The 26754-nt window shown below is 43.1% G+C and overlaps 1 protein-coding gene across 2 annotated transcripts in view; it reads right to left on the bottom strand.

Moving 5' to 3' along the window:
• Positions 1 to 26754, bottom strand: part of ttc3 (tetratricopeptide repeat domain 3) — a 121725-nt gene that overhangs the window by 72428 nt on the left and 22543 nt on the right. For both annotated transcript variants that reach the window (XM_084319648.1, XM_084319649.1), the window contains exons 3-13: positions 25194 to 25387; positions 14767 to 14848; positions 14517 to 14570; positions 14105 to 14237; positions 13842 to 13927; positions 12954 to 13048; positions 9988 to 10050; positions 8467 to 8521; positions 7390 to 7552; positions 1676 to 1694; positions 1294 to 1363 (exon numbers count right to left, since the gene is read on the bottom strand). In XM_084319648.1, coding sequence (XP_084175774.1) covers positions 1294 to 1363; positions 1676 to 1694; positions 7390 to 7552; positions 8467 to 8521; positions 9988 to 10050; positions 12954 to 13048; positions 13842 to 13927; positions 14105 to 14237; positions 14517 to 14570; positions 14767 to 14848; positions 25194 to 25387 — 1014 coding nt within the window. The remainder of the gene's footprint in view (positions 1 to 1293; positions 1364 to 1675; positions 1695 to 7389; positions 7553 to 8466; positions 8522 to 9987; positions 10051 to 12953; positions 13049 to 13841; positions 13928 to 14104; positions 14238 to 14516; positions 14571 to 14766; positions 14849 to 25193; positions 25388 to 26754) is intronic.

Here is a 26754-nt window from a genome sequence, read left to right as displayed (position 1 = left end):
ACCCTGATGTAAACAAGACACACGTCTTTCTCTGGTCTGCATCCCCTTAACAATTGTGTGTATTGAGCCGTACTGTATTGTACCCATTCTGCAATCTGTTAAATAAAGTTTTCATTCATTCATTCATCCAGTTGTTTTGTTTTTGTGGTTTTGGTTGAATGAATACTTTGTTTAACAGATTGCAGAATGGGTACAATACAGTACGGCTCAATATACACAATTGTTAAGGGGATGCAGACCAGAGAAAGACGTTTGTCTTGTTTACATCAGGGTCCCCCATTTTCAATTCATAGTGACATTTATGACACTCAACATACATGACATTTATGGCATAGGGACATACAGGTATATAGTACTGTACCGTTACATTTGTGACATATACGATATGCAAATATACAGTACTGTTACCCATAGATCCTAACATACATGGGAGGATACTGTACGTCATTAGGAGGGGGTGGGTGGGAGGAAAAAATACATAGTGGGTGAAGATCTCATCGAACATAAACACAAACGTGTCCTTGTTTACATCCGTGAATAGATTATTTTCAAGTTAAGACCTCAGCTTCAAGCTTTGGCGTGGAGCCGAATGTTATCCGGACTTCTGTTGGTGCAGATGTTCTAGTCCTACCTGAGATGGCGCAGCTGGTGTGGAGGCAGGGGCCGAAAATAAATGCGAAATAGTAGTTTGCAGGCGGTTTTTGCAGAACGCTCAGCATGTGCGACGCGACTGCTCTTTTTTTTTTTTGCAGCGGGGCTTGTAATGGTCTTTGACTGGGACCAACCATTGCGCAAACAGTGGATTGTCGAGCCAGTTCTCGTTAAATTGGCACTTAGTTTCCCATATTAACGAGTGCAAATGCTAAACTAACGAGTGCAAATGCTAAACTAAACTAAACGTAGCGTTAGCGTTATCGCTTCGCCTTGCTAACGTTAGCTAGACTCCGTTGCCGAAATGGTTCCCCGGCCAACACATTACACAAGGAGTTGTGTTGGTTCCGCCCCATTCCGGTCTGCGTGATTCTACAATGAAAAGTCAAACTTTATCTCCCGTTATAGTTTTCCCCCAGATTTCATAATAAAACATAAGATGACATGGGATTTTATCTTTCCTTTCTATGGCATTTTTAAGACCTCTGAAAATGGATTTAAGACAAACTAAGGCCTTAATAATTGATAAACAAATTTAAGACCTTTTAAGACTTTTTAAGGATCCGCGGACACCCTGAATACAATAACCTAAATACATAGCTTTGGCTCATATACAACATGGATGAGGAGACTCCTACTAACCTTGGTTTTTGGGGCTGAGCTGGTGGTCGATTTTAACTCCACTTTCACCGGTTTATTAGCACCATCAAGACTACAGAAAGAAGAAAATACATGTTATCAACTTCCTATACACATACAAATTAGGCTTGCCGCGGTACTCTGTGATACCGGTGTTACATTACTTGCCCACCGCTGTCCCCCCCCCCTAAAACCCATTTAGTTAATTCTCGCATATCAGTTCCCATATTCAAATTAAAAAACGCTAATTTGTAAAATACTGTGACAGAGCGGCTCCGTCACCAACTGCGGCCAGCGGACACACCCATACATACACACCAACCCTAATACAAATGTGTATATCTATTTTTAGATCTCAATTTGTAAAATTTGTGAGATTTCATACCTTTTAGTAGATGGACCAGCTGTAAATAAAAACATGAAAACACAATTAAAACTGGAACAAAGTGTGCATCACTACTACATTCCTCTTGGACACAGTCATCGATTCAGAAGCCCCAACTGTTTTTCTAGTTGGTCGAGATTATTAGTCTTACATTTTATTTAGATTTAATTTACTTATACTGTTTATACTAGGGACTTCAATTGTTTGGTTTTACATGAATGCAAAAGCAATAGTAAAAGGATAATTAAATTAATTGAAATAAAAGATAGTGAAGGTAAGAAAGGAGAAGAGTGGAGAAGGAAGGGTTGACATTAATATAAGATAAGATATTCCTTTATTGATCCCCTTGGGGAAATTCAGGCATCATAGCAGCATGGGGAGGGGGAGGGGAGGTACAAGTAATACAAACAAGCAGTGTAAACAATATAACAATTCAATATAATTAACTATCTAACTAACTGAAATATACAGTATATGGCATAAGGAACAACTAGGAAACAGCCGAGACAAGGCCATAACATTTAAGGACACGCAAGTCAACTTGTTTATCTTTCCATGACAAATAAGATAAGATAGCAGGGTACCAGGCGTTCCTTGCGATAAACGAATAAACTAATGTGGACGTACTTAAATCCCTGGGGTACTTTCTCTTAGGGTATAGACATTCCAGTAGATGGGAACTCAAGACCTTTTGTGTGAGAAAGATGTTTGTGGTGGAAACTTCCAAGAGAAAAGGACTCCACGACCGGAGAATGTGTTTGAGGATATTTATTTGAACAAGTGCATGCGGTCTCTTCTTCCTACCCCAACCAGAGTCGAAGTGTGAACAAGAGCCAGAATACAGTTTGCTCATCAGTTATACACAGGACAGAATGCATAGGCAAAGACCAGGCCCACCCTCTCCCCCAGAGATGAATCAAAAACACAGGGGGAAAACCCAAGTACTGACTATTGATTCCCACCAAGACCCATTGAGATAGAGGAGAACCAAAGTTAGAGGGTGTCCTGTCTGGGGGGGGGGGGGGGGGGTCAAGTCTAATTCTGTTACAGTAGAACTGGGGATATTTTGAGTTCATTAAAAAAGGACAACACGACACAGTATATCATCAATTTAAAGGGAACGTATACAAAGGTAAGTTAATTAAAGAAGACTTACAGAAAAGTGAATAAAGGAGACACACAGATCATAACTAAAGAGGGTTATGATCTCCTGAGAATTGGAAGTACATTATGGCTTCTTTCCAGATGAGAACATTCAGTATATTTCCTCTACAATGTTCACTATTGAACGTTACATACAAATGTATATTCAGAAATAGACTAGATGTATGAAAAAGAAATGAAAACAATATAGGAATGATTATGGATATATATATACATAATTATGATATTGTCAGATGTGTAGAAACTATCATATTGAACTTGTGAAATTGTCTCCTGATAAGTATAATATATCAATTAAGTATTCCTTTCCAATATCAAATAAGTTATCAATAGAGAACCATGATTACACTACGATATCTAGCTATGGTGAAATCTCCTCTTGTGTGCGTGTGCGGCGAAATCTCCTTGTGTGTGTTTGTGCCACTTACCTGAAGCATTCGTCGAGACCAACATACCAGCCATATAACCCACCAAAAAGTGCCAAAAGGTAAAAACTAAACAAAACTCTCAGTTCACAGCAAGCGGTGCAGTTCACAGCGGGCAGACGAGTACAAGCGCGGTTTACTTTCATTTTCAAACCAGCTGCAGCCCGAAGACTGGGAGGAGCTCTCTCTCTCTCTCTTTCCAGTTGTTTAAAGTTGTGTAGTAAAGTTCCAGATGTTGAACTAAGAGGCGGCTGTGGACCATTGACAGGGGGAGGGGGACAGGGGGAGAAGGATAGGGGGGGGGGCGACGACGACAGGGGGAGAAGGACAGGGGGGGGAGGGGGACAGGGGGAGAAGGATAGGGGGGGGGGCGACGACGACAGGGGGAGAAGGACAGGGGGGGGGACGACAGGGGGAGAAGGACAGGGGGGGGAGGGGGGGAGGGGGAGAAGGACAGGGGGAGGGGGACAGGGGGGGGAGGGGGACAGGGGGAGAAGGACAGGGGGAGGAGGACAGGGGGGGGAGAAGGACAGGGGGAGGAGGACGGGGGGAGGACAGGGGGGGAGATGGACAGGGGGAGGAGGACAGGGGGAGGACAGGGGGACAAGGACAGGGGGAGGGGGACAGGGGGAGGAGGACAGGGGGAGGAGGACAGGGGGAGGAGGACAGGGGGAGGAGGACAGGGGGAGGAGGACAGGGGGAGGAGGACAGGGGGAGGAGGACAGGGGGAGGGGGACAGGGGGAGGAGGACAGGGGGAGGAGGACAGGGGGAGGAGGACAGGGGGGGGGAGGGGGACAGGGGGAGGGGGACAGGGGGAGGAGGACAGGGGGAGGGGGACAGGGGGAGGAGGACAGGGGGAGGGGGACAGGGGGAGGAGGACAGGGGGAGGGGGACAGGGGGAGGAGGACAGGGGGGGGGCAGGGGGGGGGGGGCAGGGGGGGGACAGGGGGAGGAGGACAGGGGGAGGGGGACGCGTGTTGCTTCTTCCCAATCCAACAGTGCAAAAATGCGGAAGCATTCGTCACCGCACGCCACTACGGTAAAGCGCCTTTCTTTTCAGGCCCGCTTAGACAAATGCTATGGCATTTCCGCGTACATTGCAACGAATCACTTGAAACCTCGGCTGGCTGTCTATTGCCATTCTCTAAGTCAAACTCTAACCTTAACCAGCTCCTTAACAGCGCCTAAACTTAACCCTTCTAACCTTAAGCAACTCCGAAACAATGCCTAACCTTAACCTTAACCAACTCCGAAACAATGCCTAAACTTAACCGGCGAAATGAAACGGCGAAAGAATGCCGAATGCACGTTAAAAAAAAATAAATAAAAAGAAATTGAAGGGAATCGAACTCGCCAGCAACGAGCTGTAGGATCCACAGCCATGCAGTCTTGCCAATTGAGCTATATTTCTGGATACTGAATAAGGCGCGGTTACTGGGATATAATGAGCTCCGCTCATGTCGAACCAAGGCGGGATCTCATGCGCATGCGCGGGCACCTCGCGAGCACGCCGCCGCCGGTGCACGCACCTGGGCGCTGGGCGAAGGAAAATGAAAGGCGCATTACCGCACGCCACTACGGTACCTGCGGTGACGAATGCGGAAGCATTTTTGCACTGTTGGATTGGGAAGAAGCAACAGGCGAGGGGGACAGGGGGAGGGGGACAGGGGGGGGAGGACAGGGGAGGGGGACAGGGGGGGGGACAGGGGGAGGAGGACAGGGGGAGGAGGACAGGGGGAGGAGGACAGGGGGAGGAGGACAGGGGGAGGGGGACAGGGGGAGGGGGACAGGGGGAGGAGGACAGGGGGAGGAGGACAGGGGGAGGGGGACAGGGGGAGGGGGACAGGGGGAGGAGGACAGGGGGAGGGGGACAGGGGGAGGGGGACAGGGGGAGGGGGACAGGGGGAGGAGGACAGGGGGAGGAGGGGACAGGGGGAGGGGGACAGGGGGAGGAGGACAGGGGGAGGGGGACAGGGGGAGGAGGACAGGGGGGGGGACAGGGGGAGGAGGACAGGGGGAGGAGGACAGGGGGAGGAGGACAGGGGGGGGGACAGGGGGAGGAGGGGGACAGGGGGAGGGGGACAGGGGGAGGAGGACAGGGGGAGGAGGACAGGGGGAGGAAGACAGGGGGAGGAGGACAGGGGGAGGAAGACAGGGGGAGGAGGACAGGGGTTCGGTTTCCGGGTTCGCCTGATTGGCCGCGACGGCCACGTGACACGCCCCCGCGGCAGCGGCAGCCTTTCCACTGCGAATCAGAGCAATATTGTCGCGCCATCTTCTGAGTGCAGACGCGCTGCTGTTTAATCACTTTTTCCACTTCAATGACAGAGCTGCTGTTTAATGCTCACTTTTCCCACTTCAATGACAGAGCTGCTGTTTAATGCTCACTTTTCCCACTTCAATGACAGACCTGCTGTTTAATAATATTGTCGCGTTGTGGAAAGCAGGATGAGAGAGTGTAGATTTCAGTGTGTATCATTTAATCATTTATCATTTAACATTTGAAAGACAGAGCTGCTGTTTAATAATATTGTCGCGTTGTGGAAAGCAGGATGAGAGAGTGTAGATTTCAGTGTGTATCATTTAATCATTTATCATTTAACATTTGAAAGACAGAGCTGCCGTTTAATAATATTGGCGCGTTGTGGAAAGCAGGATGAGAGAGCGTAGATTTCATTGTGTATCATTTAATCATTTATCATTTAACATTTGAAAGGCATACATTGTTGTCATACAGAAGTACAGAATACTTTTATCCAAAATGCTTAACAGTCTCTGGAGCGCGCCAGTAAGAAGCATTTGCACTGCAACTCGTACACCTTACATTTCTGCTTTGCACTATAGCGTATTGTATATTAATACATTGCATAGTATATTGTATAGTACAGTAACAGTCTCTGGAGCGCAACAGTAAGAAGCATTTGCACTGCAACTCGTACACCTTACTGTAAATTGTACCTCATCCCATTTCTGCTTTGCACTATAGCGTATTGTATATTAGTACATTGCATAGTATATTGTATATTGTATGGTAACTCAGTTACTTCTATTCTGCATCGAACATTGTACATATGTCTATACTGAACAGCGTGACCTCTATTTTTACTTCTATTTTACATGCTATACTATTTTATTTCATACTTATCTTGTCTAGCACAGTCTCTAACAGTAACAGTAAGAAGCATTTTGGATAAAAGTATTCTGTACTTCTGTATGACAACAATGTATGCCTGTCAAATGATAAATGATTAAATGATACACACTGAAATCTACGCTCTCTCATCCTGCTTTCCACAACGCGACAATATTATTAAACAGCAGCTCTGTCATTGAAGTGGGAAAAGTGAGCATTAAACAGCAGCTCTGTCATTGAAGTGGGAAAAGTGAGCATTAAACAGCAGCTCTGTCATTGAAGTGGGAAAAGTGAGCATTAAACAGCAGCTCTGTCATTGAAGTGGGAAAAGTGATTAAACAGCAGCGCGTCTGCACTCAGAAGATGGCGCGACAATATTGCTCTGATTCGCAGCGGCAACGCTGCCGCGGGGGCGTGTCACGTGGCCGTCGCGGCCAATCAGGCGAACCGGGAAACCGAAATCCGACTAAATCCGTTGCGGAAGTGATACACGCGAGGGGGACAGGGGGTATCCTGGCTATGCCCCTCCCCCTCTCTCTCGTGCGTTCTCGCTCGCTCCCTCCCATTAACCATTATTAAATCATTTTTAAGCAGCCCCACATTACAGTATAAAAACTGGATATAGTTGATAATAAATATTTTAGTTTATTAATGATTTTAGAAATGTTCTAATATAGCCAAGTCTGCTATAGGTCTCTCTCACTCTGACATGGATTAAACCAATTGTCTTTTTTTAATGAACTTTTAGCCTATAATTATCTCTGCCCCTGCTGCACCTGCAGCTCAACCAACCTCTGAAGAGTCATTTGCCAAGTCCATGAAATATGATCCCTCATCAAAACAAGCCAAAGCCAAATATGCCGTGGCATATTTCATCCCAAAGGACACAATGCCATAATTGTGAACATTTTGAAATGTCCTCTCGACAATAATCGTGCCACCAAAAAGTTATATCTTGACCGCCCTACAACAGAGTACATGGCTAAGTTACCTTTGATTTCCTCCATTTCAGAGTTGAACTTTTGGTGTTGCTGGTTCAGGTCCCTGTAGCCCTCGCGGTCGTCCCTGCAGACCGCCTGGGCGTAGGTGTTGGCCGCCACAGCCCGCCTGCGCTCGCCCAGGGAGAACAAGGCCTCGCAGTACCGATAGTGACCCTGACAGACGAGTTAGCGGGGGGGAAAAGAAAAGAAAAACATCATTGTAGCAGGTAGGCGTGAGAGTACGTGAAATCTTCACATTTGACAATATCATAACTATATAACATCTATATCATGTCCATAATCATTCCTATATTGTTTTTATGTTTTTATCTTGTATGTAATGTTAAATAGTGAACACCTTCTCAAGCAAGAGGTTAAAGGTCAGTGAGTTCCCATCTAACGGACTGTCCAGACATAGGAGACAGGGACCTAGGAACGTTCACGTTAGTTCATACCCCAAAGGCTGTTATTTTAAGGAACACCAGGTTCCCCAGTTATCTTAAATGTCATGGAAAGATAAACACCAAGTTGACTTATGCATTCTTAAATATAATGCTGTAAATCTGCGGTTTGTCTGTAAGGGTATATAAGACACTACCCTATGTAATTTATTACTTCTTCCTTTTAATTCGCTTCTCTTGCTTTTATTTCTACTTTCTTATTCACTTAATTATCTTTTGACTATTGCTTTTGCGTACTTGGAACTTTAGAAATAGTCTCCCAATTATTATTTCAGATATCAATTAAGTATTCCTTTCTTATATAAAATAAGATATTATTGATAGGAAACCATCATTACAGAGAGTATCACTATATGATAACAAATTGTATTCCTGATGCAACTATTCAATATTTGGCAATAGACATTTTGCTACAATACAATTTGATTCCGTAACATGTGATCAATATGATGCAATATTGTGATCCAGCTAACACAACCAGTAAGTCAAACAGATAAACAAAAGTAGGTTGAAAAGTGTAATTTCATCATTAAGCTCAACACATACGCTGTTCTTTGAATCTGGACAAAGAAAATAATATGTTTTAAATACAAAAAACATTGTAGTGGTTATTAAAGAAATAAGTACCTTTGCCCACACTGGCTGTAGCAACATGGCTCGTTTTCCATCAGCAACAGCTTTTCTGCACAATCAAAAATCAGGTCTTTGTTATAGCATTAAAAAGGAACACACCAACATTATGGAAAATGTGCTGACCGTCTTCTCCAGAGTCGGACAAGAAGATGGATACCAATTTCCCCTGTGTGGTATCGATCTTCTTGTCAGACTCTGGAGAAGGCAGTAAGCACATTTACCATAATGTTGGCATGTTCCTTTAAATATACCTTGGACCCCAACCCTTTCACCCCACCTGAACTGGGTCCAAATAGCAACTAAAAAGGAAAGAAAACTATTCATTTGCCAAGCACATTTACATGCACCTGGACTGTATCCTCTGCATGTAATCTATCCTAACTATTTAGAGCAGTGGGCAGCCACAGTGGGACCAACTCAAGTTCTAATGCTGGTGCCTAGGAGCATCGATCATTCATGTCTTTTATGGTGGGGTAAAACTACTGTGCGGCCCTAGTAGTACAGTTGATAATTGAATGCTGTGGTGGCTGAAATTCAGAGGGCAAACCCACCGGCCGTGGAGAATACGTTGAAACAAAAGATTAAAGCTGTGGCCGATAGTTGATCAGAGTTAAAGTACAAGTTTACTGCAGTAAAGAGCAGATCAACATTACAGAGTACACCGAGGCTCAGCTGAGATGCTGAGGACTGAACCGAATACAAGACATTTTATACCCTATCTCCATGTGCCAGTCCTATGTGCACGTGGAAGTGACCATCACCTTTGTCCAGAGGGAAAGGGTGTCATGTATACATCTTCGAGAACGGACATTACGTTGAGGGAGTGTAAATAGACAAATACCCACACGGAGTAGAAGAATGTAATAGCAATGTCACCGTTTACCAAAACCCTGCAGAAATTTGATATATTTTTTCATTTGAATTAGCGATTATATTCATAAAATCCCAAGATCGATCTTAATTATTAAAAAGAAAAAAGAAAGAAATGTATTATTATTTTTTTCACCCCCCAATTTAGTCGTTATGCCAATTCCCTTCCTGGTCGTTGCGCGCATTGCCCCACTGTCGGTCTGGGGAGAGTGTAGACCAGGGGTTGGCAATTAAGTTTAGCCTTGGGATAGGCATTTTCCATTGGTTCTCCAGCCCACGTGATCACGTGCCAGACGACAGAAGGTTAGCCCTTTACTATGACACAACCGACGGCGATGCTCCATCATTAGCATCATTAGCTCCGCGCATCGCCGTCGGTTGTGTGATAGTAAAGGGCTAACCTTCTGTATTGTCACAGTGCAACCGGCTGTCACGTGGCAGTGAAAGGGTTAAGGATAGCAGTCATAAACTAATTATAGTCAAACTACATGAAGTGGGTAAGGGGCATGTCAAGAATAACAGTCAAACTATACAAAAGGGTAAGAGGCATGAAATTGGATGTTACAATGCAGAATTAGACAAAAAGAAACATTATACTTTAAATAATGTATGAGTGATATGGATCATAGTGTGTGTGGTACTTACAGATGTTTCTCACACCGGATGTAGCATAGGGCTCTGTTCCCATAAATGATGTGGTTTTCAGGGCTAAAAGAAAACGAGACATGGATTCAAACTAACTTGAAACTGGAATGTAACAGTTGAAAAACTATTTATAAATTTTGTCCTACATAATCCAAATATAAAGGAAGGAATCTGTCCATCTGTCCTTCGCATATCCAGTGAACAGTTTATCAACTTCACACTTGGCACTAGGGTTGCCACGGTGATGTCATGAGTTTAATAGTCATGGGAGATTCCACAACACCGGTATTACCAGTGACACCAGACTTTAGAAAATGAAGCTAGAAAATGAAAAATGAAACAGACAGCAATACCTTCAGTCACTTGTCCATCTGTTCATTGGTGGACGGACCAATGTAGCTGCAGCCTTATTTAGCGCATCGTGCAAACATACTTTTGCTAAAAGAATTTTAAAAAGTATTTTTATTTCATTTTTTACTTTACTTTGTTAAATGATGACAAATTGTGTAAGAGAATCGTGATCTCAATTCTTAAGAGAAAATCGTGATTCACATTTTAGCAAGAATGGTGCAGCCCTAGTCTGGTCATATCCTCTGCTCCTCTCCAGTCGAGGTTCCGCTGCTGCAGGGTTTAATCTGAAGCTTCCGCTATCATTGTGTAACATGCCGTGTCACCTCTAGAGCCTTCTTTCTCACTTCAAGTGAAAGTGAGCCAAAAAATAGCTGCTGTCCGCACATTCAGTCTATAATGTTGTCCGATTTACACGCTTGATAAACACGTTTATGAAATACTTAGAAAGAACAGAAAGTGCGCTGCCTGCAGTCAGTGACAGAGCCACTCCAAGTTTTTTTGTGAATGTGGGCACTGATATGCAAAAGTTTACTAAATCGGTTTTATTTATAAAAAAACGAAATACTTAATATAATATAAGTATTAGTCTGTTGGTTTATTTTTTAATTAGAACCTAATGTCAACAAATGGATCCGCGTCATTGAAAATGTAATCAAAAATATAATTAAAAACAGTGGATCAATGTATACAGTCACTACATAACGTTAAAGATCAAGTTAAGTTCTCTCTAGATATTGAGCATCATTTTGTAAAATGTCCGGTGTCACAAGTAATACCGGTATCGTCATGAGTTTATTAATCATGGGAAATTCACAGCGACAACCCTAGTATAACTTAACAAAATATTGTACTAGGGCTGGGCGATATGGCAAAAAATCATATCGCGATAACAATATGATAATGTTATCATATCATTCGATAATAATTTTTTTTATTATTTTTTTTAAACAACAGATGTACCGGTATGTTTATTTTGCAGCAATTCTTTGTTGTTGCCGCCATCTTTAGTGTTACATCCCCTCACACTCCAGTTCTCAGGCTGCAGCTGGTTTAAAAGCTAAAGTAAACCGGCTTCTCTGCTGGCTGTGGCTCTGCTAGTTTCTTTTCTATCTTTTGGCGCTTTTTTGATGGACAAACCACCGCACATGTGCACCGTGACTGGAGTCTAGCTCTGCTAGCACACATAGCCTACTGTGTACAGACGGTTTCAAACTGTATTTTAAATTAGAAAGCAAACAAAATAAATGGACAAGAGAAAAATAAATCTCAATTTGGTCAGTATTGTCATTTGGACAAGCAAAGCCATTACTTTAAGTTGCAGCAAGAAAGACAAGTCTGTCCACTGTCTCTGGTTTTAAAACTGCCCTGTTGAAGGTAAAAAAAATATATATATTCTTTTTTTTCATTATTTTGTTTCCGCTATCGATTATTAAAATATATCGCGATATTTATCGTTATATCGCCCAGCCCTATTAATTGTACTACATATTTCTAATTTCACCCACAGGTGTCAAAGGCTTCAATGGTTATCCTTTATAACATTTAAGCATATTATCTAGACCAGTGGTGCCCAACCAGTCGACCGTGATCGACCGGTAGATCGTGCGTTGCTTTCAAGTAGACCGCGAGATTATTTTGGAAAATCATGGTTACGGGGCCTAGTAGTTAGATCGAGGTGATCGGCAATCGCTTGCTTTTGTTGTTCATGAATACCCCGGATGTAGAGGAATGTGAAGCACTTTGATTACAGGCGCTGAACTTGATACTTGTGTCTGTCGTTCATGCCGTAGAAACATCCACACAAACATGGTGTCAAAACTAGTTGAACTTACGTCCATGTATGTACATATTAGCTGACTATGTCACAGTCGGACTCCGGTTCTGAAGACAACATTACGGAGGCCGAGACAAGTAACGTTGGGCTATTGTCAGCAAGCATGGCGGCTAATATTCCACCCCCCCCTCCCTGATGAGCTTCACAGGCGACTGGAGCGTCAGCTGGGACATATTCTGTGTCGAATACGAGGACTATGCACTCGCTACGGGTATAACCGAGAAGGACATGAACATTCAGGCTGCAACTCTGAGGAGCGTGATGGGAAGCGAATGCAGGCACATTTACCGTCACAACCTGAATCTCACCAAACAGGATCAAGGGGATGCTAAAGTCATACTGGATACGTTGGAAAAGTACGAATTGAGTGCGTGTGTCGTCAGTGTGTATGCAGAGTGTGAAATAAATGAGTCATGCTGCCTACATGCCCAACGTGAGAAGTTACAGTCTTGTCATTCTTGTAATTCCTACACTACACCATTACAATGATATATAAAATATTATATTATATTATATACCCATTCAATATGCACATGACAGAAAATATTATATGCCATATAATATTTTCTGTCATGTGCATATTGAATGGGTATTACTAATACTATTACTACTAATACTAGCCGAGAGTACCGGCAGGTCAAATTTGGGCTGGTAGCTCTCGGCTAGGTGGCAAATTAAAAAGTAGATCTTGGTTCAAAAAAGGTTGGGCACCCGCACCCCTGATCTAGACTGTTACAAGGATTTATAATTGGCAATAACAAAGTTTCAAAAGTACACATACTGGTGTCTTAGGGCTTTAGAGTACCACTTTACAGCAGCCTCATACTTCTTCTTCTGAAAGTACTCATTTCCTTTGGTCTTCATCACTTCGCTCATCTGGAAAATAGAAAACCATAACAAACCATGATTAAAGCTCCAATCCGAGATTATAAGAAACTGAAAAATCAATATGGCTCGACCACCAATATAAATAGCTATGTTTTGTTAATTATAGTTTGCTAGTCTACAATTTATCAGAGTTTTAAATTGCAGACATTAGCGTTATATTTTAATACTAGAATAAATACTGTGATCAACCATCTCTTTCTGTGGGCTATGAATTTGTCTTGTATGTGAAGTATGTGGATATTCCACGATCAACCAATGACTAAAGTTGGTCTCTGCATTTTTATGAACAGGATTTAAGAGGAAACACTTAGCTAGGACATTTCAGAAATTAAATCATCTCTCCATTCGTATTTCTGGTGGTGGGGCTACCCATGTGTTCACATTTGGCTCACTGATCTTTAAGAAATCCCCAAAACCAGGGGCAGATGACTAACTTATCTAGGTTATTTGTTCTTGGAAAGGACAGATAATGGGTTGTGGTTGTGGGCTTGTATCTGGTGTCAGTGTTGTACCCGTTAGCTGATTAGTCACTTTATTATAGTTTGCGGTGATGGAATACTCAGATTAATCAAAGTGCATTCATTGCACATTTCACAGACGTCAAAAACTCCAAACAGCTCGTTTAGGCTTGTTAATGTGAAGAGAACGCTCTCCAGACAGCAAGGAGTATCCATGTCATTTTTGCTCAGTGCCTAAATAACATTTCAGACTGTCGAACTCATACAAAGGCATTTTCCATAACATGTCCCCTTTAAAGTAAAATACTGTTAATGTTTCTGACCTCAATGTCATATTGACATGACTGGGCTGCAAGGTCAATCATGGTACTTTTCCTGTCCTTACTCATGGACTGAACATAGTGAGAATCTGGTAGAAGAGAAGAGAAGAGATGGTTTTCTAAATATCAGTCATCTGCAAAAGAACTGGCAAAATGCTAAACATCCAACAAACACAAAAACGGGTGACCGACAGCAGGTATATCCCCAATGGCCCGAATTCAGTGCAATTAAATTTTAAGTACAAGTCTTTATTCCCAGCTCTTACACTCAGTGAATATGTGCTGTAGAGCAATGAAGCAGATGCGGTAGTGTCCGAATTCCATGATCTGCTCCTTGATGAGGGGCTCTTGTGTGCGCTCAAGCCACTCCAATGCATCATCAAACACCTCCGCTGAATGCTGGGGGAGGTGCGTAAAATTAGTTTTCCCCCCCACAACTGTTCCAAAACAGAATTGACAGAAACCAGACAGTTTTGATTTCAGACTAGGCCATTTTGAGGTAAATTGGGACAACAATTGCAAGTATTCTGTTAATTTGACCCATTTCAGACAGGAATGTTGGCAAAATACTGAAAGCAAATATTTATGGATGGTTGAATTTGTGTTTAGATTCGATTAATTTGTCTGCTGCAAATTCTTGGGAGGAACAGACAGATATTCAGATAACTTTTCACTTACCATGCTAAACCTGTTGCTTATCTGTATCATCTGTATTGTATGGTCCATGTCCAACTGAAACAGATGTGAACAATTAATAATATTAGTCTATAAATAAGTTTTAATTAAATGATAAAACATCCAAAGCCTGAAAATATTCTGGCCAACTCCACAAATAATAATGGAAATAACATGTAAGCTCACTTTCAGCTAGTCCACTAAATATTGCAATAGGATAAGAGCAAACAGCTCCACAAAAGAGTCAACTTACACATCCCTTTTCCATTGCTTTGAGGATTGCCTCCAATATGTCAATCCTGTACAGCCTCTTCAAACTTATGTCCTTGGTTTCACTGGAAAAGAAGAGTACAGGCCCAATAAACATTCATATAAATGGTGCATTTATATCGCACTTTTATCCAAAGCGCTTTACAATTTGTTCCTTTACCCATTCACTCACACACCGACAGCAGAGGCAAACATGCAAGGTGCCAACCTGCTCATTGGGAGCAGTTAGGGGTCAAGTGTCTTGCTCAAGAACACTTTTACGCGCTGCCAGGGAGGAGCGGGAATCGAACCGGGAACCTCTGGATTACCAGACGATTACTCTACCTCCCAAGCTACTGTCGCTCCTCATGTCCAAGTATTTGGAAAAATCAAAGCATAAAATGTCCCGTGTAAAATTTGGACCGAAAGGTTTAGAACATCAAGTCAAGTGTCCCTTTATTAATCCCCTCTGGATTAACCCTTTCACTGCCGCACTACCAAACAGTTAATCCTTTCACTGCGACAATACACAGGTTAACCCTTTCACTGCCACACTACAGAAGGTTAACCCTTTCACTGCCACACTACCGATGGTTACAGTCGGTAGTGTGATAGTAAAGGCTTAACCTTCTGTAGTGTGGCAGTGAAAGGGTTAATGCCGGTGTCATAGCAGAGGGAAGGGAAGGTAAAGGCAGAGGAGAAAATGAATGGGCATATAGGATTATTCTGGTTTAGAACATTGGCGTATAGGATTTGGAACCCCGTCATCATAGTGGCAGCTCGCATACATGGCACTTTGACTCAGGTTTAGATAATCTGCCGCGATTCACATCAGACATTGCATACTTGTTTCTTATTGACAACATTGACTATGAAATGTCTAAAGTAAACCATCCAATGATTTGCCCACACACACACACCAGCTACTAGGGGTGTAACCAGGGAGCAAAATTTACTTTTTGACTTACCAGCCATTTGGCTGGTAGATTTTAAAAACTACCAGCCAGGCAGATTTTTTACCAGCCAAAAATTATAAATAGCTTTAGTATATCGCCATGTGTTATTATTACTATATAATACTCTCATATACTATTTTCAATTAATATCATAAACAACATAAGGAATATTAGCATAATTTTTAGTGGACTGAAGGAATGAGTCAGCGTTAATAGTTTTAAATGCAAATAATTTATTGAAACATAGAAGTGGGTTCGGGACACACACACTGTTTCAACTCACCACCCCCGCATCATATTGTAGTCTAGTCTGTCTTCAAACTTCCACTCCTCTCGAAACTTTCTTTTTCGTCTGAGAAAGGCGCGGTGGGTTCTCTTTTTAGCGGCAGTCTTACTCCTTCCATATGGTTCCACTTCCACATATTTGTAACTCATTTAATAATAATATTTACATATATATATTTATAGGGCAACCAACCTTTTTACACTGCCATACACTGAGGCATCAGGGCATGTATACTTGCTGTACGTTATGTATATAAGCTGTACGTTAACTTTTTTTGCACATAGCACTGGTGCTACAGAGGTTGAGAGTTTTGTAGCACAGGCCAAAATCTTGTAGCACAAGTATAAAACGTGTTATATTTGTAACATTCACAAATGTGCCTATTGTATTTGTTATTTAGTTGCAGTGCCATGTTTGGCTGTCAACCCCTTCCTCTCCCAAACCGTTTCTACAATTGTTTTATGTTGCATGATGATCATGAATTCATTTTTTTTTTTTTATATTTGAATATCAACATTATCTGTCCATCCTCAGTAATCCTCAGTTTACTATAATATACGCACGCACACACACAGAGAAAGGGAGAAAGGGAGAGTGCCCCCCCCCCCCATTTCCCTTTCCCCAGTCCACCCTTTCTGCTGTTCTCTATGGCTCTGCCTCTGATCAGGATTAGCTTGTTAGCTTACGCTAACGTAACGTTCATTTCGGGCGATGTGGGCATAAAGGAATGGCGACGATGCAAAGCATGTTAGATGCATCTGACCCGTTGTGAGAAAAAATAAAAACCACAGACTTATTTCGGGTTGCAAAATAGGCGCACTGCTCTGTAGCCCTGCTCTGCTTAATGCCAGCAGACATTAGCACGGACTGGGCGGATATGACTCGCAAAGTTGCCACGGGATTTTCAAAATAAAAGTATCGATATGAACCGAACGTTGCTAGCTGCCGGAGCCATAGATATTATAGCTGGAGCTGCGCTTGGGGCGGAAATGAGACCCGGCACAGGATTTTCAAAATAAGAGTATCGATATGAACTATTTTGTTACCAGCCAGGTGGCGGGCAGACCTCTCATTGTTACTCGCCAAACCTTAAATGTGCCCGCCATTGGCGCTTGGCGGGTACTTATTTTGTTCCCTGGGTGTAACGGTACACGATCCGTACTGAACCGTTTCAGTACTGGACCTTTGGTTCAGTACGGCTGTGTACCGAACGATTGCAACGGTACGTTAACCACTAACGAACACACGTGCAGAACTTTTTTGCGTGCAGAATAAAAATTCAAAACTCCAAATTCACCCCTTCCCAAAATATAATTTGCGCAAAGGGCCAGGTGTTCAACCCACACACAACAATGAGAGATTACCTGTAATTTAGCATAGCCTCATAGTGTGGCGAACACACACGCTCTCTCTGTGTGTGAGGTGGGTGCTAGATTGAGAAGGGGCCGTCTCTCGGAGATTAAATGAATGATATGAAACGGGACCTGCATGACGCTTTTTTCTCTATTCAATAATGTTTACCCTGAGGGAAGATTTACAATAAAGTGCTAAAACAAAGTAGGCTACTACTTACATTCTTGACGCTAGAACTCCCAAAATAGCGTTAGCATAAAAAATAACGTAGGCCAGCTGTAGTTTACATAGCTTCCTTGCATGAAACTGTCTCGAGGTTCCACAAGTTAATCAAAAGTAAAGTATTTTCAACCGGGGCTTGCGATTGCTCAGAGTGAAAATCACTGTCTTCGATGTTGTTAACACTTCAAGTTTCTTTAATAGTTGTCATACAGAAGTACAGAATACTTTCATACAAAATGCTTCTTACTGTTACACTCCAGAGACTGTGCTAGACAAGATAGTATCAAATAACATAGTATAGCATGTAATTTAGAAGTAGAAAATGAGGTCACAGTGTTCAGTATAGACATATGTACAATGTTCGATGCAGAATAGACGTAACTGAGTTACCATATAATATACAATACTATGCAGTGTACTAATGTACAGTACTATATAGTGCAAAGCAGAAATGGGATGAGGTACAATTTAGGTACAATTTACAGTAAGGTGTACGAGTTGTAGTGCAATCCTTCATCAATAAATATAAAGTGTGGGGAGTGGGTGCTACAGTGTGTTTGTTTAAAGTGAGTGTGTGCTATAAAGTGTGTGGAGTGGGTGCTACAGTGTGTTTGTTTAAAGTGAGTGTGTGCGTGTGGATGTGTGTGCTATGTGCGTTTGATGGTTGTTGTTGTGTAGTGTTCATTGTTCGTTTAGCAGCCTGATGGCCTGGGGATAGAAGCTTCTTCTGAGTCTTTCTGTGCTCGCCATGAGACTCCGGTATCGCTTGCCTGACCGCAGCAGTTCAAAGAGGCAGTTGTTCGGGTGACTGGAGTCTTTAATGATTCTCTTAGCCTTGCCCCTGCAACGCTTGTTGTAAATGTTCTGGAGGGTGGGGAGCCCCCCTCCAATTGTGCGTTCGGCTGAACGTGTCACTCTTTGTAGTCTGCTTCGGTCTTGTGCAGTGCTATTCCCAAACCAGGAGGTGATGTTGCCAGTCAGGATGCTCTCTATTGTACATGAGTAGAAGTTCTTAAGGATCTTCTGACTGACTTGGAACTTCCTTAGGCGCCTGAGGAAGTAGAGGCGTTGCCGTGCCTTCTTCACAACACTGTCAATGTGTGTGGTCCATGTCAAGTCCTCGGATATGTAGGCTCCGAGGTACTTAAAGCTGTTGACTCTCTCAACCGGTGCCCCGTCGATGCTGAGGGGGCTGTAGTCCTTGACCCCCGACCTCCTGAAGTCCACAATCATCTCCTTTGTTTTGCTGACGTTCAGGGAGAGGCTGTTTTCCTGGCACCATCCCGCCAGGACCTTGACCTCTTCCAGGTAGGCCCTCTCGTCGTTGGCAGAGATCAGGCCCACCACCACTGTGTCGTCAGCAAATTTGATGATTGTATTGCTACTCCGCTGAGCCACACAGTCGTGTGTGTACAGGGAGTAGAGGAGGGGACTCAGAACACAGCCCTGGGGGGCCCCTATGTTGAGGGTGATGGATGAGGAGGTGCAGTTGCCTGCTCTCACCACCTGGGGTCTGCCCGTCAGGAAGTCCAAGACCCACTGGCAGAGGTCATAGTTCAAGCCCAGGTCCCCGAGCTTGGCTATGAGTATGGAGGGGACTATGGTATTGATTAATGCCGAGCTGTAGTCGATGAATAGCATTCTCACATAGTTCCCCTGCCTCTTGTCCAGGTGCGATGCTGCTGTGTGCAGCACATGGGCTATGGCGTCCTCCGTGGACCTGTTGGGGCGGTATGCAAATTGCAGGGGGTCCATGTTGATGGGGAGGGAGGAGCAGATGTAGCCCTTTACTAGCTTCTCAAAGCACTTCATGGCTATGGAGGTGAGAGCTACAGGGCGATAGTCGTTGAGGCAAGCAGGCTTGGATTTTTTGGGTACAGGGATAATAGTGGACTTCTTCAGGCAGGTGGGGATGACAGCCTGTTCTAAGGACAGGTTAAATATGTCAGTGAATACCGGGGCCAGTTGGTCGGCACAGACTTTTAGGACGCGGCCGGGGATGCCGTCCGGACCTGCTGCCTTCCTGATATTCACTTTTTTTGAGCCCCTGCCACATAGCTCTAGAGTCAGCCTGTTCAAACTGGAGTTCAATTTTATCCTTGTAGCGCCGTTTGGCCTCTGTCACTGTCCTCCTTACGTTGTATCGCGCCACCTTGTGGTCATTCATGTTGCCTGCCACTAGGCCGTCGTTGTATGCTTTGGTGCGCGCTCTCAGAGCTTCACGGACGGATTTGTCTACCCAGGGTTTTTGATTTGGGTAAACTCTCATTGTGGTAGTGGGGATTGTTTCTTCCACCAAAGTACGAACATAGTCCAGCACTGTCTCCGTGTAGACATTAACGTTATCTGTGTCGCGGAACACGCTCCAGTCTGTGCAGTCAAACGCAGCCTGGAGCGTCTCCTCTGACGTCAAATCCCATTTCTGCACCTCTCGCGAGACTACAGGAGTGCTTTTGATTCTCTGTTTGTACTTTGGTGAAAGGAAAATGGCTGCGTGATCCGATTTACCAAAGCCACTAGCAGAATGAGCCTTGTAACCACCCTTGAATTGCGTGTAACAGTGATCTAGGATGTTACCGCCTCTGGTGTTACAAGTCACATGCTGATAGAAGTCAGGTAAGACCTTTCTCAGATTGGCGCTATTGAAATCACCCACCACTATAATGGCGGCGTTAACGTTCGCCGCTTGGATTCTATTTACGTCATCGTGGAGTCTGGAGAGCGCGACATTATTGCTGGCTTGCGGTGGAATATACACTCCGACCAGGACGATCGCCGTTAACTCCCTCGGGAGGAAGAAAGGACGACACTTGATGGTTATATATTCCAGGTCTGGGCAGCAGTGGTTCGATAATTCCTTCACGTTAGCTGGATCGCTCCAATTGTTGTTAAACATGAAGGCGATACCTCCTCCACGCTGTTTGCCGGACTCTGCTGATCTGTCCTTGCGGTGGATGAAGAAGTGATCGGCCGGTTGTATGGCGTGGTCTGGGACGTCCGGCGTCAACCACGTCTCGGTGAAGCAGAGAACGTTACAGTCTCTAACGTCTCTTTGGTATTGAATCCTTGCTCGGATGTCGTCCAGTTTATAGTCAATTGATTGTACATTGGCTAGCAATATACTGGGTAGTGGCGTTCGGTGTCGTCTGGATCTCAGCCTGTTACGGATCCCAGCTCTCTTCCCACGCCGTCTGGTGGTTCCTTTGTTCCTGGGGTCAGGATCTGGTCCCATTGTCCTGAGAATCTCCACAGGCCATTGCTGCGGTTCGGAAAGCTGATCCAGGGAGTAATCCAATCGGTAAATTTCCCGTAATCCGATATCTATAAGTGACTGACGGTCATACACATTAAATGCACCTACTGTTGGTACAGACAAAACTCTTAAAACTATAAATATTAACAAAAGTAAGCACAATCTCGACGGAGCGCACAGACAGGCGACTGGGCATAGCGGCGCCACATACGGCTTTTCTCGGGTTTACACCCCGACCGTTGAGTGCCACTCACGGCTTTTCTCAGTTTTTTTTTTATTAGCGATCTGAAATCATATTGCATCACGCGAGCCTACCGTTGGATATCCAGGGACCGCCGCCGCTCAGATCTGAAAAAAGCGCCCCCCATCGTCTCCCAGGTGGTAAATCACCCTTTTGGAATGGACTCAATGAAAGTGAATGGGAGAGCGGATTTCTGACTCCACATTTTACTTCTCACTGATGCAGCCGGGGTGCCTGTACGTTAATGCCAAGCAAGCAGTGCAAAAATGCTTCCGCATTCGTCACCGCACGCTAGTGCGGTAAAGCGCCCTTCTTTTCAGACAAATGCTACCGTGCGTGCACCGGCGGCGGCGTGCTCGCTCAGGTGCGTGCGTGCGCCGGCGTGCTCGCGCGAGGTGCCCGCGCATGCGACACGAGCGGAGCTCAATATATATAAGTCACCGCCCCTTATTCAGTATCCAACAAATAGCTCAATTGGCAAGGACACATGGCTGTGGATCCTATGGCTTGTTTGCTGGCGAGTTCGAATCCCATCGAAAATATTTTTTAACGTGATTTTTTTTTAACGTGTATTCTTTCGCCGATTAAGGTTAGGCATTGTTTCGGAGTTGGTTAAGGTTAGAGTTTGTCAAAGAGAATGGCAATATAATTTCTATGGTTAAGGTTAGGCATGGTTAAGGTTAAGGTTAAGGTTAGGCATTGTTTCGGAGTTGGTTAAGGTTAGAACGGTTAAGTTTAGGCGTTGTTAAGGAGCTGGTTAAGGTTAGAGTTTGTCAAAGAGAATGGCAATAGACAGCCTATTTCCGCGAAAATGAAAGGCGCATTACTGCATGCCACTACGGTAAATTTTTGCACTGCTTGCTTGGCATAAAGCTACACGCAGCCGGGGTCTACCAGAATTCATCCTGGAGCCTCTGAGCCGCGCGGATCATGAGTTCTACTGTATACACGTTAGATCTATACACTTATCGATTTTTTCGAATGGTGATCAGGAATTGGAATATACCATCTATGTTATCAGTGTTAGGATAATCAGACTCGTTTTCACAGAGATATAAGCGTTTATGTGATATGCGTGTGTTTCCACTGTAAAAGCCATGAGGAAATAAGACCAGCGATTATCAGCGCGCGGCACGAACGTGCGTGCGTGCACATATACTATCGATCATCTAGCGTTTATTTGAAAACGATTCATAAATAGGCCGACAAATATCAACGTTCTGGAATATTCCAGTAAAAGGCGATTATCATAGAATGGGCTGTTTTTCCCCGGAAAACGGGTGATTTTCTAAATGCTATCAAACGGAAATGAAGCGATAAAAAACCAATCTGCCTTGACAACGTTGACTGGAAAATGATTCTTTGATAAGCGACGGGCAGATTAGACACAGCCATAATTTAAAACATAGATTAGGCGATATTAACGTTAACATAGGCGCGGATGGTGGCATTCAAGGGACTAATACGGAATTAACCTCTGGTGCTCAAAGTGTTAATGTTGTGGTTCAGTAAGTCGCACATTGTTCAGCTCATTGGGTGTCATTCCCAAACGGATTTACGACCAAAAATGTCCTCTTAGGCAGATTTCTGCCCATTTAAGACATATTAGGGCCGGTAGCGCGATTCCCCAAATTTTCCTGAGATCAGATTTGAGTGTGGCTGAGAGCAGATTTAAGGGTGCTGAGGAGCACACTTATGATTGATTGACTAATTGAACATTTTATTAACTTGACAGACTGTTCTCATAGTGATTCCTTCATGTCAACACTACAGGCCTCCTTGGAATTAATTACTTAATCATAATTAAAATAAATATGACAATATTTGTATGATAAGAAATTACACATTTGATGTCGGAAAAATAAATAATATGGATTCATCTGATCACAGGGCAGCTGGATTAACCATATCTGAACCAGCTATTTTGGACAAATGTATAATTACTTTAATTACTCAGATATTCAAACACAATTATGCAATTATTGTGAAATGATTGAAAATAATAATTATTTAATGCCTTCTGTGGAATTTGTATTTCTTACATATCTGTTTTAATGATTAATTATATACATTTGAAAGAATGCAGGTCAACATGCAATATATCCCATTGTGGTAAACAATGGGACAGACCTGTTTGATATAGCTATAAACCTGCATTCCTTCAAATATATCATTAATCAATTAAACTTATATTGAAATACACTATATAGCCTATACACCAACACTGAAATGACAGTGGATAAATAAATAAATAAATAAGAACTAAAGCTAATCGTGTGGAAATAGACTGCATTAATATTCCATAAGTCTTGTGTGCGCCAGTATAGCCTACGTGTCTAATGAATGAACAGTATATAGGCTTATATTATTCTAATGACTTGTTTAATTAGGATTTAGTAGATACTATATATGCTCTACGTACAGTATAAGTACAGTCTGTACTTATACTGTACGTAGGCAGGGCAGAGCATATATAGTATCTACTAAATAAGCCTATACTGCGTTCATTCATTACGCGCGTAGGCGATACAGTACTGCGCGTGTGTGTGCGCGCGCTGCAGCAGGTGCCCGAGCTGTACTATATATGACGACAATACAATTAATCGAATCTAATTTCAATGGGTCGCAAAACGCTTCCGCATCCATTTTCCCACGACTGCATCATTAGTTGCCTTATAAGGAGCTCTGGAGGCATTGTTTTGTATGCAAATGACCTGAACGGGGACACGCGTTCGCGACATGGTGCCATTCGCCAACGCAGATATCTCAGGTGCGAACGTTTAAGACACTTAAGACATATTACCAGCGTGTTGAGGACTCGGAGTGAACCTGTCATTGATTCTGTCTCAGTCGATTCCAAGATAAGTCTTCCAAGAGAACTCTTTGGAAAATATTGGGGAATGAGACCCAATGACGTTGCGTGTCTCCTATTCGTCATGCAGCGCATATAGGCCACACCCATCGGGCCACAATTACATTTAAAAAAAAAATTAACAAGTCGATTATTAATTTCAATATAGAATATTCGTTGACAGCCCTACAAGTACAATTAGTTACTGCACACTACATCACCCCTGAATGGAGCATGGAAAGCTAAACCTTCCCCCACTGTACTTTTGATCTTTGACCATGAATAACACCATGCTATGCTAACATTGACCAGACGACAAAATCTAAGCAAATGAATAAAGGGCAGATGATTTACAGGGGGTTTGTAGAGACGGTACTGAATTTTGCCATCCATGCTATTTGAAATATGAATATAGAATATCAGGCCTATAAATTACCTTATTATGGCCAAGTCACACATCTATGGATCGGGCCAAATCTTCTTTTCAATGGCAGAGTTCAATCTGGATTTAGTACCACCAGGTGCCCCTGACAGGGCAGCAAAAACCGCGAATGAAATCTACTTTACAGTTACCTTTTTATAATGTAAATTCTGCCGCCATTTTTCATCCGATTGCAACATGTTTTTTTGCTAGACGTTCACAGAAAGGTAGAGAAACTAACTGCAATCTATTTTATGGCAATAACGTTCAAGTTTGTTCCACCCGTGAGATATGATTAGGAAAATAACGAGAGAGAAAAAGCATCACGCTAGAAGTCAGATGATTGAAAGGGGCTGGCGTGAGCTGGGAAGTGTCGTTTTTTTTTATCATTATTCAAACGCCCTGGTCTCTTCTCTCAAAAGACTACACTCAAGTTAGGTTGCCCAAGTCCTTGAGTCAATATGCGCCTTTTTCCGACTTAATGCGCTGAGATTTCTATAAACTCATATTTCACTAATAACACTTAAAATCATTGGTAAACAAACGTAGTGCTGAAAATATACAATTTGACTGTTTTGACAGGGTTAGGGTCTTTACTCTTGGCTAAATTTGAAAAAGAAACGCAACTATAATTAATATGTTCTGTATTGATCGATTTATGGTGCGATATCAATCTCATACTGGTACCGGACCACTCAGGCTTAAGGGGATAAAGTAACATTTGTTCGGTACACGGTGTGTACTGAACCGAAGGTCTCGTACTGAAATGGTTGGGTACGAATATGTGTACTGCTACACACCTAATTAATAATAATAAACAACAACAATCACTGTCAAATTCTACTTACTTTGGGTCCAATAGGCCTACTTCAACAGCCCATTGTGTTGCCGTGTGACTCTCTTGACGAAGCAGCAGAATGGGACCCCAAAAGTGATTAATAATCATCAGCTGGGTAGCTTCCTTTTTGACACCGAGAGGGATGGCGCTCCAGTGGTTAGCTGTGTTATAAGGTACAAACCTGCCACGTGGTTTGTCATGGACCTGGGGGAGAAAACATGGTTGATTATTTAATATTTACATTATAACACATTGTTTAGTCACTTTAGTGCATATCGTTCCTCACTTTTATATTCTGAACAGGGCATGTTCAAGGGAACGCTCAATGGCAATCACCAGTCCCTTACAGACCCATTTGTCCCATAGACCGAAGATTAATTTGAGATGCATCTCAAATTAAATTAAATCTGTAATAAGGATTGTGTTTTGGTTAGGGTGGCCATTTACAATTATTAAGGTTTAGAGTGTATAAGGGCTTAGAACATTGTGATTGAAGTGTATGATGGCCATTCCCATGCTCACTTATGTATCATACGATGTTAAAGCTATTTTTGGGTTCATACCATTTGTTACACATTTGGTGCAAAATGTTTCCATTTCTGACCACTATAATTGATAAACAGTCAAAAATCCCTCCAAAATGCCACATTAAGATACCAACCCCTTGAGGAACACCATAGAAAGATTTGTGCTGCGATCAAAAACGTCTGACATTTGGATATTTCTGTAAGAATTGCATTTTTCAGTGATTGGACTGTTAGGTAGGTTGGCCATTATTGTATTTATAACATGTTTATGTTTAAATGTTTATCATCATCATCATCAACTATCGAGCTTGTTTTTATAGTGTAAAGTTTGGCTATTTAAAATCATTTAACGTCGGGAGAGAGAGAGAGAGCGAGAGAGATGGGCTCAGACCCTCCCTTTCCACACAATTGAAATTGTGCCTGTGAGCATTTCCAGGGTTAGTTTAGCTTAACGTTTAACGTTAGTTAAGGTTTTTACCACGACGTGGGCATACAGGAATTGCAAGGATGCAAAGCATGTTCAACGCATTGGACCCGTTGCTCGCAGGGTTTTCACTGCGCATAGACAGCGCGACCGACTTGCGAGAGGAGTTGTCAGTGCTGTAGAACGTAGGGCTGAATAGTTAGACGTCATAGCTTCTCAAATTTAAGGTACGCACTGGTCTGTGTCTATTATGAACTTACAATTGTGCGTCATTGAAGGTCCACGCTGGTCTGTGTCTATAACAATTGCGCGTCATTGGAAAACGGTTTATTTTCTAACTGGGCGGGTCTTAATCCATCAGCTCTCAAGGTACCGAAATGTGGCACCAATTGATCCAACGTGAATCTGTATTTTGTAGTACCGACATAATTCGGTCTGTACCTTTAAAAAGGTACTGTGTTCGGTACCCAACCCTAGTCGAGAGACAGTATAGTTGCATTCCCTAGCAATGCTTAGGGGTGGGACGATACATCGATCCAGATCGATACATCGATGTAATTATCAACGATCGAATCGGATCGATGCGATGTAATAAGATCGATTCATATCGATACTCTTAT

Source organism: Notolepis coatsorum, assembly GCF_963971535.1.
Source record: "Notolepis coatsorum genome assembly, chromosome: 8".
NCBI lineage: Eukaryota > Metazoa > Chordata > Actinopteri > Aulopiformes > Paralepididae > Notolepis > Notolepis coatsorum.
Note: the sequence above shows the minus strand (reverse complement) of the source record. Positions and strands in the feature narration are given on the sequence as shown.